Genomic DNA, 19777 nt, shown 5'->3' on the forward strand with positions numbered 1-19777 from the left:
CATCGCCTGTTTGTAAAGTTGAATGACCCCAAGAGCAGCGTCCACAAGAGCAGGATTAAGAACTATGGCAAGAGGCGAATGCGAATAAAAAGCGATCGCATAAAATAAAATGAAATCTTGTTCACCCTTGGATCCTCACCCACCATTAGTGAGTCTTTCGAGTTCGGTTGCCGGTCGAGCTGCGTTCAGGAAGAGAATAGGAAAATGGTTTGCTTTTTACCCATTTTATCATTTCAATCCAATTTGCATTTCTTATGCATAAAATACAAAAATTGATCGTTCGATGCTTCATGATTTATTTCTAAATCAGCCCCATCAGATGCGTCTTCAAAATTCACAGTTTCCATTCGATTTTATACGAAATTACGCTTTGATTAGGGTCGTAAAACAAAAATTAAGCGACAAATTTTCATCGTAAATAAAAGCCAAGAGAATGATCGTTTTCCCATTCTTTTTGAATTTTTACACAGCGCTCCTTCACCAAACCGTCCGAAAGTGCATCACCACGAGCAGAGTGAGTGGAGCGCGCAAAATGTTGCTACTGATTCAACCACGCCAGGCCAGGCCAGTCGCAGACGCCGTCGTCGAGCGGAACGTTGAAGAAAGTGCATTCGCAAAAATCGCTCGTACGCCGACCCCTTCTGCGCTCCCCGCTTGGCTTGGATTGTGTCGCGCGACGCGGGTCATTCACTGGCTATTAATAAAAGGCATAAAACAAAATCCCAAATCAAGGCTCGTCTTGTCGTTTCGCTTTCTTCCTTTGTCGATGTCGATTAGACTGATCCAGAGTAAAAACAAATGGAATAATTTTCACCCGTGACATTGTGAACAATTTCATAGTTATTCATGAGGCTGGCTCTTGATTTAGGAATCTTCTACAGATGACAGAACGATCACCGGAAGTGCTACAATAAGGCATTTTACGAGACGTTTCGAGTCAGCTGGTTTTCTTTTGTTTACGAATTTTGACGTTTTCCGGGAGCCTGTTTGTTGACGGTTTGTGTTTATATTCCGCGAAGGTTTCAGTTTGCTTGAAAGATAAAAGTATTTCACGATGGGAAAGGTGCGATATCGGTGCTGTGTTCCAGATTGTACGGTCAAACGCTTCAGAAATAAACCGACAAACGAAAAATTCTTTCGATGCCCCGACCCAAGTCGAATAGGCTCGTCCTATTTACGAAAACAAGCGGAACTTCGACTTACAGCATGGAGGAAAGTAGTTTCCGAAAATCTTTCGGCAACTGGACGAATTTGCAGTAAGCACTTTGTATCAGGTAGGTTTATATTAGAAGGGCTAATCGATGCCAATAAAATAAAATCCCCATTACACAAAATAGAGTGAAGTTCATGTTTATTAAAGGTCAACCTGCTCAATTGGTTTGTACAAATGACATCGATTGGATACCTGTGCTTTTCCTCCCAAACAAGACGTTCAATACCATACCGGATAGGTTACAGGTATCAGATGGGATTAATACTACTGAGACAACGAGCATGCATATTGATCATATTTCGGCTGCATCGTTCATTCCGTCCGAAGAAACATTGTCTTGCTGCTCGTCGGTTGTACCCTTATCAGAAAATGGTTTTCGGGGCTCTTGCTCATCATCAGAAAGGACGCTCTCCTGCACCGGTAAGTTATATATGGTATTCCGTTATCAATAGTTTCCACGGTCCAATCTTTGACCCTTCTTGACCTCTCTATTGTAGTAATCAATGGCGAGATAATGTGTATCGATTAAGTAGCCTTTAATACGGGTAATATAAATATGTGTTTCAATTTTTCAGAGGATGAACTTCTTTTAAATGAACATCATGCGCAGGATACGTCATCTATGAGAATCCTTAAACCGCCTACACGCAATGTGGCTGTACAAGCTACACCATTAGTAAGGAGCCATTCTGTGCAGACGGAGTTGGATGAAAATGGTCACGCAGCAGAACATGAAAAAGTACTACAGGAGTTGCAGCGATTGAAAATAAATATCGATAGGCAAAACTTGGAAATACAAAATTTAAAAGAAACCATAAGAAGAACCAAGGTAGACATGGAGAGCTTGAAAGAAAGGCCATTGGATGTGACCTATTACACGGGTCTTGACAGCTACCAGGTTGTCGAAGCTATTTTTCGAAAAATTGAGCCTAACATGATCGCTCCGTTAAATTTAACGAAGGAGCAAGTATTTCTCATGGCTTTGCAGAAGATTCGATTTGGCTATCAGTATAAATCCCTTAGTATTTGCTATGAGGTATGCCCAGCGACAACGTCTAAATATTTTCTTTCAACTATTTATACTTTGTATAAAACTTTTTATAATATTGTGCATTGGCCGTCACGAGACACTCTAAAAGCGCATACCCCTCAGTGTTTCCGCGATTTGTTAGGTAATGAAACTACAATTATAATTGACTGCTTTGAAATAAGGGGTCAACGGTCATCCAACCCGATTGCAGCCGCACAGCAGTGGTCGGATTACAAAAAGGGAAATACCCTGAAATATTTGATTGGGATCAGTCCGGCAGGATGCGTAACATTCGTTTCGAAAGGATATGGGGGTAGATCCTCAGACAAACATATTACTACAACATGCGGATTCCTCGATTACGTGTCGGAAGGAGATGTCATAATGGCGGATCGAGGATTCCTCATAGAGCAAGAAATTGAAAAGAAAAATGCGAGATTAAATCTTCCGGCCTTCAAGAAAACTGGTACCCAACTAACTGCTCTAGAAGTAGAGAACACCAGGAAGATTGCAACCGTAAGAATTCACGTTGAGCGGGTAATCGGACTAATACGTGAAAAGTACCAGCTCCTTAAGGGTCACGTACCTATGACCCTTATCGTTCGTGAGCATAACGGAGTAATGGTTATGGACATGTTAGTATATGTAGCAGCGATTCTGGTGAACTTTTGCAAACCCATAATTCATTAATTTATATTTAATGACGAATGTACTTCTTTTTCTTTCTTTGGAACATGAGCTACGATTGTTTTAAATTATATTTTAAAGATTTGTTTCTGTTTATAAATAAATTAACACGTTTGTTATACTCCGCTGTTTATTTATACATTAACAATTAGCGTCATTATCCTTCTTTGGCCGTGTGTAATATTTCCCCATCAGTTCCGGCAAAATAACGGCTAAAAAGAATGCGTTGGCTTTGACTACTGCTTGCTGCAAATATTCCTCATCTCTAGGGATCTTTATAAGCACATCTTCGTGTTTCGTCCATACGTAAAAGTACCCATAGTTGGCTGAAGTCAGTGCAATTTGAATCTGAACTTGCGCATAATAGTCATGTTTCTCAATCAGTTCAAAACCATGTTCGGTTTTTCGAATAAAAGGATGTTGCTTCTGCGTCAGCTTAACAAGAATATCTGCTTCATCCTTAAATTTGAAAGGACACTTTATTTCTATGGGAACCACTCCACAGCAAGCGCAATATAAGAGTCCATCAGGAGATGCAGCTATTTCAGGATGCTTCTTGCTTATGATCAATCCCGTTTCGTTGACAGAAGCTTGTGAATGGCTCTTAATTAAATAAATGGAAAGTTTATTCAAAGCTACCTTTTCCATATTTTTCCCATACCGAGTTGCTTGAGTAGAGAAATACGTAGTGTCGGGGTAGCAGATGGTTTTCAATAGAGATAAAGACGGAGTGTCTATTTTAGTCGATATTACCTTTTTAACAATAGAAGCAGTCACTCTTCCAGTGCGGATTTTTTTCCATAATGCGCACTTCCATTGCCCTTTAGTTTGAGACTCGATTTTAAGTTGCATTTCCTCATTCATAATCTCGCGCATTTTACCATACACCATTAAGGCTTTGAATCTCAATCGCTCAATAGAGTCATCCAACAGAGCTTCATCGTACAAATTATCAAGCGACAAACTTGATTCGACATCAATCTCTTCAGCGTTCTGTTTGCACCGAAAACATTTGCTTTCAATCGTGCAAAACATTTGCATAGCAGCACACTGTATATCCGATTGACTAAACTCATTGAAAATGTGTTGTATTGATACGATGTTAAGAGTGGGTACATTGCAATACACTGCGTCTGTGGTATTGATAACATAGCCAAAATCTATGTCTTGTAGGGGCTGCTGCAAATTTTCTTTTATTGATTTGCTGGGTCTTCCCCATCGCTGCTCTATGTCGGTAACAGATTTTTCAAGAGCTTTTCCTGCCAACGAGGAATGGTGGACATCTGTGAGGAAGTACAATACTGCTCCCACATGGGAACACACTTCTCCCATTCCAGCTACACAGTCACAATGGGCACAAATCACATCTTGCTCTTTGATGATAATCCAAGGCGTCAAGTTCGGATCGTTCATGCACATTGAGTGCATCACCTAAAATGTAGAGGTTAAAAATGTAACTGAAAGAAAGTTTGCGGCTTCGTCATCATAAACTCTTACCTTTCCACGAACTACATGCACGTCCCCTAGTTTGACTCCCTCTACTAATTTTACCATTCCGCACTCAAAACGCTGTTTTGCTTCCACCGCTTTAAAGCAATGATAACTTTGTCCAGTATATGCCGACTTCTTGTGGAGAGCGTAATCAATAATTGACTCGTATGTCACTTTTACTGGAAGCTCACTCCTGCTCATTGCCAGCAGATAAGGATCTTTCCCGATTACCGCAATCTTCTGGACATACCGATCGAAGTGCTCTGCTGTTAATGAGGCTGCATACTTGCTAAAAGTGATGTTACCTGGGAAATCATGTATGAAAAGAAATGTATAGTTTTAAGAAATTATTTGTTACCTGGTCCCGCGACTACTGCAGGGGTTTTCAACAATTTTGCCGCAATATGTTTTGGTGCTGGGATGGCAGTTCTTTTCGGAGGCATTTTCACTTTCGTTTAGCACAACTTGCTCCACACAGCATTAGTAATTCATCATCGAAAATGATGAAGATATTTACAACAAAAATAAACTTCCAACTGTTTTCCTTCCTCAAAACAACAACAACAACAACATGGTTATGAGCGGGCCACCATCAAACGTCATTGAAACGTCTCGTAAAATGCCTTATAGATTTTGCATGCCTTTGACGTTTAGTTGCTAAAGGTGTCTGCTTCACGTTTGACCACCCCCCTGGCGTCCTATACTATCACAAGTGGTTTGAAAATAGCCACCATGTCCACGGACGGTAGCTCATTACCGTCCGTTGTTATTGTACGAAAATAAACATCATGTGTTTTGTTTACTATTTGTTTTGGTTAAATCTGAAAATTGTTTTCGAAATAATTTGCAAGATTTACATCTTTGACCATGGGAATTATGTTATTTGATGATAAAATAAAATAAACTTACGAACTGGAGTGAATCGATAGGTGAAATCAAACGCTACACGAAAGCATATTTCGTAACTTGTTCTCCCGCTCCGAATCAAACAAAAGATATTGTTATTGTTTATACTGTGGTGAGCATAACAGTTGAAATGGTCCGGGGATGCAAATCGAACAACATTCAATAGTGAAATTGAAATGAAATAAATGTTGTGCAGAAAGATGTTTTAGGATTATATTTACATGCCCATAATAGCTGGTAATATTTTTGAACAAATTGAAAATGTGTAGCCAGCAATATTTTGGATAAAATCTAGTTTCTTGTAAACGCACGATTCGGGAAAAGTACTTTTCAAAATGCATGCTGGACATATTCATGAAGATGTTCGCTAGGCTTAGAAGCATGTCTTGCCACGGGGTTGCGTTTGACCGATCACGATATAAACGACCGTTTGTTTTGATCCCCTATTTTAAAGCACTAGCATCTATACATACCACGCTGAAAAGTATAAGCCGATTACTTACCATTAGCATCATTAGCGTCAGTTTTAGTGTGTAGAAAAACTGGCACAGTTGCATCCCTTATCAGAGTGAACCAAGATCCAGCGAAACCTACCTTTGTTATTTATTACATTCATGTTTGAGGTGTAAATAATAACCACAAAAATCCCCTTAAATATTTTTTCTGTCTAACTTATTGCTCTAGTTTTCTAAAAGAAACATGGGCGTCGTAAAGACCGCTATAGTTTCAATTCTTGCACAATTGTACTAAATTGTTTTACAGTTACGAAGTTCATATTCTAGATTCAAGCTTGCCGCGCTATTAGATGGAATACACAAATACTTGCAGATAAAATTTAAACAATATTGTTTTTTGCATTTTTGAGTGACAATTGCACGGTTTAAAACCGGTGCGGTGGTACACAGAGGAGAAGAATGACCCAAGAATTGCTTAAAAGTTGTGGTGGCCCGGACATGTATCCATCCAGTTTGTGGGACTATAAGCTGATGAAATGAATTCGCGGAAGAGAACCAACGGGTACAAGAAGGCATGGTACGAAGCGAGCAAGGTGGATCTATTCGGTGAAAATTGATTTTACGAACCCCACCCAGACTGTGTATTTGACGATGTGCATTATAGACCGATCAGAATCGATACTATATTAAATGCATTACGCAGAGCGACCTAGACTATAATTCACCGACACATGGAAACTACATACTCACTCAGTTCAGGTCAGCTTTCTGTATTTATTTTATGTTTATATTTTAAGGATGTGTTATAGCTGAAGTCCAGGTGATCATGGATCGGAACGATATGCTGAGGTTTTGACGTGAGGCCTAAGACTACGCCAGTGCCCGCCATAAGAAATGTCCGAGAGAAGGCTATGGTGGCAGCAAGGAGGAAAGCGCACATCAAGGATTTGTTGAGTGATGAGAGCGAAGGTGTTTTGAGAGCAATACAAGTGGGCTAAAAAACAGTAAAGTTGGTAAGGGCGAAATCCTGGTCCACCTTCTTGATCCACCTCATTATAAAGACTAGGAGAATGAAGAATTGTCCACTGGCTATGTGGATTGCCGCATAAAGCTATGTCCATTCAGAATTCGAAATAATAAAACATCTGTATCTAGGTAACTGATTGACATACAAATTAGGTTAATACATCAAAACAAAAGTAATTAACTGTATTTTAAGAAAAAAATATAAATGCAAATCATTTTTAGTTTTCTAGTGACAATTCGCACTTTTTTCTTTATTACTCTCATCAAACGCTGCACATCTCCGGAGACAACTTCCTTGGTACATTTTGGTCATGTGAGTCACGTCCCGAGCTGTTTATCCACTTTTCTTAAGCTTCCGCTTCATTATTGCCCAAAATGTCTCGATGGGCCGGAACTGCGGGCAGTTGGATGGAATATGTTTTTATTGTTGAAATCTACGTTATTATCGTGGTACAACTGGATGACTTCCCGGCAACTCGCCAAATCTGGCAAAGACTTCACGGGACCTTCATGGGCTTTCAATAAACTTAGTACGCGGTTTTGAGACATTCTTCCTTGTACAGATTAGAGTCCATCGTCTTATTCGTCACTAACACTTTGGTCTTTCCTCTGCCGCTTCATATTCCTCGCCAAATCATCAGTTTTTTTTGGCAAATTTGTCCATAAAAGCAAACCTAATTTCACAACTCCTCGTGCCGTCGCCATGCAGAATTTTTGGCCAGGAAACTGTCCTAAATCCATTTTGACGTAGCTTCCACCGTCGATGAGCAGGATTATCAACGGGGGTTGCAGATTTTTTTCTCTCCTGTCGGCTTCCATCTGGAATAATTTTTGCCTCGCTGCACGAAACACCATGAAATTTATACCACAGAAAGTGGGCGCCTAGGTAGACATACTGTTGTAAAATAATTCTTGCAGCGGTCACTTTCCGTGCCGCTGCAATGCAATAAATGATTCCGGATTCTAACTGGACAGAGCTTTATGCCCGATCTCTAAGAAAGGGCACATACTATATAGTGCGCCAATTACAGAAAGATTACCCTGCTGAATTCGACATCCGAAATTCAGTTCATTCATGCCTTGAGCGTGCTTACAGCGGCACACTAGGAGTTAACTTTCTGAAATCAGTATGGCGAAAGGCATCTAAGGTTCGATTTCTCAAAATTAAGCACTTTAATCAAAAAAATATTTGGTAGGCGTAGTAGCGGACACCATCCTTCATAACCGGTTCCAAATAGTTTTTATGAAAAGTTCATAATGTTGAGAAAATCCGCGTTAGATGTCTTTCGCCATACACATTTCTGGCCGTTAACTCATGCTAGCTATTTTGTGCATATACTGTAGTGCCTGGATGTTGCAGCGGCGGGTAGAAAATCAGACACTGCCATTAATTCATTGAAGGCAAAGTAGCGTACGATACAATGTAACGGAATGAGCTGTACCAGATGATGTCGGAACATAGTTTTCTGGCGACACTGATTAGATACGTGCAACGCTTGATGGCCCGAAATCAATTATTCAGATTGAACATGAGCATGAGCATTATGACCATACAATTTGTAGTTCCTTCTTTGTGATTAACTAGAAATTGTACAGAGAACCCAATGAATGGGACTTGAGATTAGCTTCTAATTCTCAATTTACACGTTTTGGACAAGTAAGACAGAATTGGACGCAGCAACTTGATTGTGACTAATTCTGGTGACATATGAGCTGCGGTAAACTATGTGGTACAGGGAGCGGGTCATTTAACATAAAGATATTTGGCATAACGTTATTTGGCATAAAGACCATTTGGCATAACGGTCATTTGGGATAGCGAACATTCCGCATAATTGACAACAGCGACAAAGGGAAGGGTCATATAATGGCCTATTTTTTTTTGTTCATAAAATAAGTTACTAGAATGTAATGATGAAAAAACCTGGAATGGTGATTATAACACAGCTCGATAATAATATTAAAAACACATAATCCTTTCGAAGAAAGCATGCATTAGCCTAGTATGAAGCAACGATAAATGTTATTTCTCCATTGGAAATAAAGCATCTATCGGGATGCGTTTGCCCGGGTTAAGCCAATGGTGGATGTGATCCCATCTTAAAAAATAAGCACTTGCTTAGATTAAGGAAATGGTGGATGTAATTTTTTTTAAGTAAGCGTTTGCTCGAATTAAGGCAATGGTGGATGTGATCTTTTCTTCAAAAGCAGGCGTTTGCTCGGCATTTGGCGATGGTGGATATGACCTCTTCTTTAAAAGTAGACGCTTGCCCGGATTTTGGCAATGGTGGATGTGATCTTTTTTTATAGTAGACGCTTGTCTGGATTAAGGAATGGTGCATATGATTCCTTTTTTGAAAGTAAGCGTTTGTCCAATTTAAGGCAATGATGGATACGATCCCTTCTTTAAAAGTAGGCGCCTGCCGGGTTAAGGCAATAGTGAATGTGATTCCCTCTTTAAAAGTAGGCGTTTGATCGGATTATGGCAATGGTGGATGTGATACCTTCTTTAAAAGTAGTCGTTTGCCCGCAAAAATGCATTGGTGGAAGTGATCCCTTCTTCAAAATTAAAAATGATTGCTTTTATGAAAATAGAAGTTTATCCAGAATACAGCTATGGTAAATGTTATTCGTTTACCTGGCGTTTACCTGGAATAAGTCAATGACGGATGTGATCTCTTTCTCGAATGTAGCCGTCTCATTTGTCCGTCCTTGCGAAAAATGCCTATAATCAGTCTAAATCTATCAGAACATATCCTCGATCTACTCTAACTATGTGAAAAAAATCATCAAATAACCCTTTCCCTTTAACAGTTCCAAATTATGCCAAATGTCCGTTATGCCAAATGACCGTTATGTCAAATGGCCTCTATGCCAAATGACCTTATACCAAATGGCCTTATGCCAAATGACTTTATGCCAAATGACCCAGACCCTATGGAACATGTGTGCTGCTTGGGAGCCACGTCATGACGGTCATATAAAAAGGGAAGGATTAATTGCATATTATTCGGCAACTCGGCCGTACGAAAACCATTTTTTTGTTAAATATCTTGGCTGTGCATATGCACAGCATATGTTTCGAAATGGACAAATTGATATGAAATTTGCGAAAAAGAATCCACGTGTCTTGGAGGGACTCAGACCCTCAACCTCCTACTCTCTAGATAGGCGTGATGCCCCTACAACAAGACCACTTAAGGTCACGTTTGCGGAAAAGCCATCAGAATCCGGTACCAACCTCCACCGCAGTTAGCTCTCTTTTTACCAAATTGAATATCTTTCGGATGCTTGATTTGCCCAATCTCCACATTTGCTTTACTGTTGTATATCCACAGCCAAGCGAGTGCACATTGTTTATTAAACGAGAGGATCGCACTCCATGCCCCCCAGCAACGGACTGGGCGGGACGGTATAGAATGCGAATTCAATCGCACTCTGCTGTGCCAAAGGCTTGCTTGGCTAAAGCATTTGATGAGTTTGATTGCCTTTACGTAAACTTTAATAAACAATGTGCACTCGCTTGGCTGTGGATATACAACAGTAAAGCAAATGTGGAGATTGGGCAAATCAAGCATCCGAAAGATATTCAATTTGCAAAAAAGAGAGCTAACCGCGGTGGAGGTTGGTACTCGGATTCTGATGGCTTTTCCGCAAACGTGACCTTTGTGGTCTTGTTGTGTAGGGGTTATTATACCTATCTAGAGAGTAGGAGGTTGAGGGTCTGAGTCCCTCCAAGACACGTGGATTCTTTTTCGCAAATTTCATATCAATTTGTCCATTTTCGAAACATATGCTGTGCATATGCACAGCCAAGATATTTAACAAAAAATGGTTTTCGTACGGCCGAGTTGCCAAATAATATGCAATTAATTGTAATCAAGTGTCGGTCTTTTCACCGTCATTAGTCGTCTGAGTACACGCGACCGTTTACGTAAAGGCAATCAAACTCATCAAATGCTTTAGCCAAGCAAGCCTTTGGCACAGCAGAGTGCGATTGAATTCGCATTCTATACCGTCCCGCCCAGTCCGTTGCTGGGGGCATGGAGTGCGATCCTCTCGTTTAATAAACAATGTGCACTCGCTTGGCTGTGGATATACAACAGTAAAGCAAATGTGGAGATTGGGCAAATCAAGCATCCGAAAGATATTCAATTTGCAAAAAGAGAGCTAACCGCGGTGGAGGTTGGTACTCGGATTCTGATGGCTTTTCCGCAAACGTGACCTTTAAGTGGTCTTGTTGTGTAGGGTTATCACGCCTATCTAGAGAGTAGGAGGTTGAGGGTCTGAGTCCCTCCAAGACACGTGGATTCTTTTCGCAAATTTCATATCAATTTGTCCATTTCGAAACATATGCTGTGCATATGCACAGCCAAGATATTTAACAAAAAAAAAAAAAAAAGGGAAGGATTGTTAGTTCGACTCTCGTTGCTACTAGCGACCGAGTATACCTCTGCATCTCCACGGTTGTCTTGGGATAGGATATTGTTTTAGTTACAGTGGACAATTTATTTGGATTCACTTCAGTAAACGATGCGATCTATGGGATGGGTATAATAATGTGCATTTAAAATAATCTTCTCGTGTTCCTTCCTATCCAACTGGCATTCTAACCTCAAATACGACCAAACGCGCACCATTTAATTTGTTCACTCGCCCGAAATCATTGTGATGGGTTTTCGAATCCAAAAGTTAGTTAAAACATAAGATTTTCTACTCGTAGGATGATGGATATCAGTAGCCGGACAACCAGTGGAGAATGTTGAAAGCTTCCAATATTTTGGTAACCAAATGGCGGTACCAAGAACGACATTGGCGCATGGATCAAAAAGGCAAGAGCTGTCTTTGCGAGTTAAGAAATATCTGGGGAAACAGGCTAATAAGTGAATGCACCAAAATCCACTAATGAAACATGATGTGTATCAGTGAAGAACATTCAACGGATGCAGGTTGTTCATCAACAGATGCTTGCTGTACATAATGCGTGCCTGATGGTCTCACAGCAGGATCTCAAACTCCGAGTTCCATCGTCGTTGTCACCAGAGGCCTATTATAGCAACTGAAATTCGGGAACGAAATTGGAACTGGGTCGGCTACATTTTACGTAGTGGTGGAAACGAAGTTTATAAACGAACATCGAACTGAACATCGCATCAAGGTTCAGAAATAAATAAATAAATGAAAGAAGTTGACCAAAATTGGACTTGGCAATAGATTAAGGTGATAACTGGATATCTCCTGAGATGGAGATCTTACAAGTCAGCCTTTTGCATCACTCGGGTGAACAGGACACATAATTGAGTATGTAGGTAAGTGTGGTCATAACTAAACAAAAATAATTTTCAAACAATAGAGCTTTAAAACAAGCTCATCATAACCGCTGATATATTATGATTCGATTTTATCTGTGCTCTACTTCTGTCTACTATCTTGTTTGAAGTCATAAAAAGCTTTAATAACTCGGAAAAACAAAAAGTTTTTATATAAATATACAATTAAAGAGCTCTCGTATTGTGTACATTGAGGATGAACAGCAAATCCCATGCTTTCATCCATTGGTTCCCTGTGATATTGCGATTGTTCTGGTCAATCACGGAGTAGCAATTACGAAATGCACGGTCATCATGCTCATGCTCAAATATAAAATAAATGTCTTTACAAATTAGAAATAAATAAACAAAGTAAGTATTATCAAGAAGTTTTTGTATTATCGTTAATAAAAAATAATAGCTTGAACTGACTGGTTTTTGTCGAGCAAGTCGAAGCAACTGTGAGTAACTTCCAACTACCTTATTGGAAAGGGATAATACGGATATGATAGGAATATTAAGTTAAGTACTCTCCAGATGTTGGCTTTGACAGTTTAGAAATTACATAAATAAATAATCAATCGTGATTGTTAATTTGATTTTCTAAAACACCCACGAAATCATTTTCTCAACGCGAGAATGCTACCATTGGAATTGTTACGGTATACTTCGTATATTGGACACTAAAGATACTCATGTTTCTTGTTGAAATATTTATCCTGCATGCTATCAGACTCGGCAACGGCCTCATAAGTACTACGGGGTTGGTAACTGGGTAGGGTAAGGTAAGGCATGGCGGTTTGCCCCAAGCTGGCATTTCGACTCATACCATATGTTATTTGAAGATAATCCAGCCGGAAAAGAATATATTTACATCTATTTTATTAGGTTTTTTCTCTTTAAATGAATTAATGGTTGTAAAAAAAATGGAATCTCTGGTTGGAAGAAATCCGTTTTAAGAAATATTTTTTTAAATAACGTATTACAATAAAAAAATATTTTATACAAATAGCAGAATTTTTATCACTAAAATCGGCTGACAAACTTTACCCATCCACTAGATGAACACAAACAATGCATTTTTTCTTGTCCAATATCGGCTAAGATCGGCCGATATTTTGTACTGTCGATAGCTCGGTAGTGTTGTTATAAGATCTTAGAAATTGTCGACCAAGTATTCAATTCAATACATTTCAGTTCATTTTCGATAATTTTACAATTCCATTCCTTCTAGAATTACAACTACAGTACCCAGGTAACCAATAATCATTAAAGTAAGCACTATTGTAGCATTATACTGGAATTGCATATTAGACTGGCCCAGGAAACAAAAAGTTGTCTAATTCCACGGGGCACCTCCCAGGATTGTGTCTTTGGGTGAGAAAATCAGTCTCTGAAAATTTCAGCTCAATCGCTTGTTGCATAAGCTGGCGCATTTGATTTGAAGTTTGTATGGGGATTTCAGCCAAAATGTATCCAGCTTTTTACGCTAGCCATAAACCTAGTAAGGGGTGATTCAACTATGACAGATGCTGTGTACATTTTTTTTGCAGCATTATACTGGAATTGCATATTAGACTGGCCCAGGAAACAAAAAGTTGTCTAATTCCACGGGGCACCTCCCAGGATTGTGTCTTTGGGTGAGAAAATCAATCTCTGAAAATTTCAGCTCAATCGCTTGTTGCATAAGCTGGCGCATTTGATTTGAAGTTTGTATGGGGATTTCAGCCAAAATGTATCCAGCTTTTTACGCTAGCCATAAACCTAGTAAGGGGTGATTCAACTATGACAGATGCTGTGTACATTTTTATTGCACCATCCTTAGTAGGCTTGAATTAAATGTTTGTTTAACGATTTGTCAACTTTCCGTTCATGATTATTTTTGTTTTTCCACTATCACGGTAAAATGGTTCATATAAGATTTTCTTTTAATTATTCTGTATTTTAGATTGACGAGCTAACATCCAATGCAATATCTAATGATATAGTAATGAATTTGCTGACTTTTGAAACTATATTTGACCCCGGGAGTTCTGCTATGTCCTAGAAGGGGACGTGCCTAAGCCCCAAGCTGCTGGTCTACAGTCAACGGCAGCTACCGGGTTGGGCAAACAAGACCTCTTTTCTCCCGGGTACCAGGGTGTTGATTGGAAGGGAGAGTTTTCGGTTGGGTGGTCCTAGTAAGAAAATATTAATTTACCTTTTAGTAACTTATTCGGTGGCTATGGTTGACGATACGCTTTCTAGGTATACGAGAATGACCGCCGAAGAGATGGTTATGATGGTTGTTATGTCCGGATTACTTCCAGAATAAAATGGACTTGACTTTTCTTAAAAAGAACTATCTTTATTGGAAGTCAAATCAATACTGCATAAGAATGACATATTGGTTTTCTTTTTATAGTAGAGCAAAGGTAACTTAGATAAAAAATTATAATCCATTGATTACTACGATCCAACATTTCCCCCCTTACGGCTTCATCATCCAATAGGGCTTGAACCGGGCTGGTAGTTGAATCACTCGTCGTCCTCTTTCTATGATTGGTGTCACAGGATGTACTGCTTCTGCTAATTCATTCTGGGTTTCTTCAACGGTTTCATCTCCATTATCTGACAAGTCATCTGTTAGATAGGAGTCGTCAGGAATATCTTCTGATGGTTCTGGTGGTTCTCCAATCTGGTGGTGTTCTTCAAGCTGAGGTTGCTCTTCAAGCTGAGGTTGCTCTTCAAGCTGATGTGGTTCAATTTCTTCTGGAATTGATAGCCCGAAATTGTCATAGAAAATTGATAGTGGATTTTGTTGAAATTGCAGGGATTCTTCTGAAACACGAGCCTTCATTTGGTTGACATGTGAACGAATCAGACGATGTTGATTTTCCAGGAACACGTTATAGTTGACAGTGCCGATCTTCTCTATCACGGTTGCAGGTTGCCACTGCCAGGAGTTCAAACGATGAATCTTGACGTAGACAGTATCTCCTTGATGGAAACCGCTTTGGACTGCGCCGTGCTTTTGTTGAATATATTGTTCTGCTTCTTCCTGTCTCTTGATATGGAGCCTGTGTTACGTTCGGTAGGTTTGAGCAATGACAATACGGTACGAAGCGGTCTTCCAAACATCAGTTCAGCGGGAGTTTTGCCATTCAAGTCGCTGGATGGAGTCGAACGGTATACGTGCAAAAAGGTGCTGAGTGCTTCTTCCAATGCTTCTCCTCCTGACCGAATTTTGCGAAGACTTCTCTTCAGGGTATCCACGAATCTTTCGGCTAACCCGTTTGATTGTGGGTGGTATGGTGCGATGCGGATATGACGAATGCCTTGATTTGTACAGAATGCTTGAAATTCATGGCTCGAAAATTGAGTGCCATTGTCGGACACGATTAGCTCCGGAATGCCGAATGTTGCAAAGGTTTGGTTAAGTATTTTGATGGTGGTTTTGGTTGTCGTTGATCTCGTTGAGTGTACTTCAGGCCACTTAGAGTATGGATCGACTATTATTAGAAAATATACGCCATCTACAGGTCCTGCGTAATCGATATGAATCCTTGACCAGGGTTTGGCAGGAATCGGCCACGATTCTAATGTTGTTTTAGTAGGAGTTTTGGCTGTTTTTGAGCATGGTGTGCAGTGTTTCACGTAGTCCTCGATGTCGTTGTCAATACCGGGCCAGTATACGAAGCTCCTCGATATTGCTTTCATACGTACCATTCCGGAATGACCTCGGTGGAACTGTCGCAGGATTCTTCGTCGGAATATCTCAGGAACAATGACCCTATCGCCAAACATTACACAACCGTCGATTATGCTGAGTGATTCTCGTCTGTTGTAATATGGTTGAACAGCAGTGGGGAGATTCTTGGAGCAGTCGGGCCATCCGTCACGAATGTACTTGATAACAGTTTGAAGCGTGGCATTTGTTGATGTTGCTTCCTTCAATGCTGCAAATGAGACGGGAACGTTTTCCGTTGCATCGGAAAGAATGCTTGACAAATCTTCCTCGAGGGTGAGCGCTGCGATGACATATTCTTCTTCTGGTTGGATGGTTTTATCGATCAGCCGGGATAGCACATCTGCACAACCAAAGTCGTTCGTGGATACGTGTTTAATCTCGAAGTCGTAGTTCATCATTGTAAGGGCCCAACGTTGTAATCTGTTTGCTGTATGCAACGGAATGCCCTTTTTGGAACCGAATATGGACAGTAGCGGTTTGTGGTCAGTCAGCAGCGTGAAATGACGTCCGAGCAAATATTTATGGAACTTGGTTACTGCATAAACTAACGCAAGTGCTTCTTTTTCAGGTTGTCCATAGTTGCATTCTGCTGGAGCAAGTGTTCTGGATGCGTGCTGTATGGCCTTCATGGCACCATCGGGGAATTGGTGGAATATGACTGCACCAATTCCACTGCTGGATGCGTCTGCTGCCACAATAATCGGTAGTTTGGGATCGTAATGCGTCAGAAGTAAATTTGATTGGAGAATTGTCTTGAACTGGTCAAAAGCCCTCTGGCATTCTGGGGTCCACCGCCATTTTGTTTCTTTCTTCAAGAGCTGGTCCATCGGATGGCGCAATGCTTGTAAGTTGCGCACGAATCTTCCATAAAAGTTGACTGCACCCAGGTACGACCGGAGCTCGGAGATGTTGGTTGGTGGTGGAATTGTAGCGATTGTTTTTACCTTTTCGGGATCAGGATGGATGCCTTGCTTGTCCACGATGTGTCCCAAGTAGCCGAGTTGTGATTGAAAAAAACTACATTTCTCAGCTTTGACATGGAACCCATACTTCTTTAACCGCTGGAACAGTTGGTTGAGTGATGCCAAATGTGACTCCATGTCCTTTGAGAATACGATAACATCGTCGATAAATGAACGGACTCCTGGTATGTTGGCAATCATTGCATCTACCAGACGTTGGAAAGCTCCTGGCGCTGATTTTACCCCTGGTGCTAGGCGATTGAACTGGAACAAGCCACGATGGGTGTTAATCGTGAGTAACTTCTTGGAATCATCATCTACCTCGAGTTGCAGGTAAGCGTCTGAAAGGTCGACGATACTGAAGATGGTGCTGCCGTTGAGTTGAGCGAAAATTTCCTCCGGAGTTGGAAGCGGATAATGATTGGCTTCCAGCGCTTCATTGAGTCCAGTCGAGTAGTCCGCACAGATGCGGACTCGGCCGTTTGGTTTGCGTACCGCCACGATAGGAGCAGCCCATTCAGAGAAATCGACCGGCTGAATGATGCCCAATGATTGTAGCCGTGTGAGTTCGGCATCAACCAATGGTACAGTGTTGAATGGAACCGGTCGTTTTGGACAGAATACTGGTTTGGAATTTGATTTCAGATAGAGTTTTACCTTCAACTTCTTACAATGTCCTAGAGATTTACTGAATACTTCTGAGTGCTTTGCTCGGAACTCACGAACTTGCTGATCGAGCGACTTCATCTTGATTTGATTGCAGACCGAGTCGATGGGAATTGACCATAGTCCGAACAATTCTATCCAGTCGATGCCCATGAGGTTGAGGTTGGCAGTAGATGTTACAAAACAGCGTCCTTGGGTGCTTCTGTCGTTGATGCATATTTCGCACTGGAATTCGCCCATGAGCTTGAGCGGCTTGCCTGATGCGTTCATGGCTTGAATAGTTGGTTTCTTGATTGCAGGTCTTCCCAAGTAGTTTCACATTTGTTTCTGGATCACCGTGATGTCGCTTGCTGTATCCAATTGTAGCTTGGTTGCTACGCCATTAATGAATGTGGGCACGTACTTTCGCTTGTTTGAATGTTGAGCGATGTGGTTCACAACATATACGCCTCGGGATTTTGCTTTTCTGGTGGATTTGCTGGATTTGAATGATGACTTTTTCTCCTCTTCCGGTTTCACTGATTTTTGCTTGGAAAAGCAGCTGCAATAACCCTCTTTGTGGCCAACCCGTTTGCATTCTTTGCACATGTGATTTGCGAATGAACAATCCCGAACATAGTGCATTTGTCCACATTGCCAACAAGGGGTGCGGGGAGTTTTACTTTCCGGCTTCGATGGCTGTTTCTGACGATGGATTCCTCTGTCATTCTTTTCTTGAAGTGCGTGCACCGTTGATTTCGAGAATGATGGACGCTCGATCATGGAAGTGTCCGCTTGAAGATTGACGAGCCGTTGATAGTCGTCGATCAGGGTTTGAAGAGTGACGGGTGTCCCTGCTACTTCGTTTTCGATTCTGGAGAGTAGTCTTGCTCTAATGTCCGCGTAGCCATGACCTTTGAGACCACAGACAAACATCAGGCATTTGAATTGATCAATTTTCATGTTTTTGAAGTCAAAATCCTCACAAGCACGGTTGACTTTGCCAGCGTAATTGATTATGTCCTCTGCTTCCGTTTTACTAGCTGCAAACACTGGTACCGTTTGCTGAATATGGACATTTGCGCTCCGAAATTTTTCTTGAGGGTTTTGATAGTGTCGGCAAAATTCAAGTCTTGACAGCTTTGGCAGGATAAAGTTTACATACCGGGTATGTGCGGTGTATCCAACTTTCGCAGCAGCAGTCGGACCTTGGCGGCATCGTCCAAGTTCCTGGCGTCGGAATCGAAAAGGTCCTCGTAACGGCTGTACCACTTCTCGAAGGTTATTCCGTTTTCCGGGTCGAATGAAAATTCACTAATGTTCGTTGCTAAGGCTTCGATTGTTTGCTCCGGGTTGCTAGGTGCTGGTGTCGGCTGCGCTAGCTTCTGCAGGAGCTCCGCCATTTGAAGGATTGCTTGCTGAAGATCTGCCATTGCCTCCGGTTCTTAAGTCCTCGTCGCCAATTGTTATGTCCGGATTACTTCCAGAATAAAATGGACTTGACTTTTCTTAAAAAGAACTATCTTTATTGGAAGTCAAATCAATACTGCATAAGAATGACATATTGGTTTTCTTTTTATAGTAGAGCAAAGGTAACTTAGATAAAAAATTATAATCCATTGATTACTACGATCCAACAATGGTGAAGCTATCAAAGCTCGTCTACGCAGCGGCCAGTTTTGGCTAGCGGCCGAAAACTCCAGTGAAAGCGGGAATGGCAATGGCCGAAGGACGGCGAACAGCAAGAGATGGCTTTGATTACTTGCAGCAGTGGTGGCTGGAAGGAGGCCGTAGTAGCGTGATGTGCTGAAATTGGCTTTGCCGAAACAGAATAACGGCTTGTCGGACGACGCCAGCGGCATCGGCGAGGAGTAGCTTTGGTGCTGGCTCGTTGGCTACAGGATTTTGAGGCTGTGCGGACGGTGATGGATTATAAGGCTTAGTTGGCCGGAGCGTGGAGGCGACGATAAGGAGTGGCTTTGCGGTCGAATGGCGGTCGGTGGTGAATTATCAGATGACAGGGCTTACGACAGATGGCTTTAATGTGAGCAAACTTTGCAGCATCTCGTAGGCGGCCAGCCAAATGGCAGGGCAGCATGAAATGACTTATACTCAGCGGGTGCCGACGTCAAAAGTTCCCGCCCAGAAACGTTGGCGTGGTAGGTCCGTGCTATCGGTTAGCCAGACAGAGTACAATGGCGATGTAAATCGCGCATGAGTGGATGGTAATTTTTGCTATTCTCGATTGCTTGCCTACGTTCACGGGTACATCCGAAGCACTGTGCCGAAGGCACATCCCAGGAAAAAAATAATCGCTTGGTTT

The 19777-nt window shown here is 41.3% G+C and overlaps 2 protein-coding genes across 2 annotated transcripts; both read right to left on the bottom strand.

Annotated features, from left to right (window-relative positions):
* Positions 1–15063: 15063 nt before the first annotated feature.
* LOC134210031 (uncharacterized protein K02A2.6-like) lies at positions 15064–17777 on the bottom strand. The gene has a single exon (XM_062686054.1). It carries the CDS (start codon positions 17743–17745, stop codon positions 15064–15066), a length of 2682 nt encoding a protein of 893 aa, XP_062542038.1. The 5' UTR covers positions 17746–17777.
* A 13-nt stretch (positions 17778–17790) lies between these two features.
* On the bottom strand, positions 17791–18887 carry LOC134210032 (uncharacterized). Its single transcript, XM_062686055.1, has 2 exons — positions 18620–18887; positions 17791–18551 (listed from the first exon to the last, which is right to left on the bottom strand). Exons 1-2 carry the CDS (start codon positions 18885–18887, stop codon positions 17791–17793), a joined length of 1029 nt encoding a protein of 342 aa, XP_062542039.1.
* Between the last annotated feature and the right edge of the window lie 890 nt (positions 18888–19777).

The sequence above is a fragment of the Armigeres subalbatus genome, chromosome 2 (genome assembly GCF_024139115.2).
Source record: "Armigeres subalbatus isolate Guangzhou_Male chromosome 2, GZ_Asu_2, whole genome shotgun sequence".
Lineage (NCBI taxonomy): Eukaryota > Metazoa > Arthropoda > Insecta > Diptera > Culicidae > Armigeres > Armigeres subalbatus.

Excerpts from the sequence above, each read along its gene's own strand:
- LOC134210031 (XM_062686054.1), bottom strand. The coding sequence starts at position 17,745 with ATGAACGCATCAGGCAAGCCGCTCAAGCTCATGGGCGAATTCCAGTGC.
- LOC134210032 (XM_062686055.1), bottom strand. The coding sequence starts at position 18,887 with ATGGCAGATCTTCAGCAAGCAATCCTTCAAATGGCGGAGCTCCTGCAG. Across the intron at positions 18,552-18,619 it reads GGATACACCGCACATACCCG|AAAAATTTCGGAGCGCAAAT; the intron begins GTATGTAAACTT and ends AAAACCCTCAAG.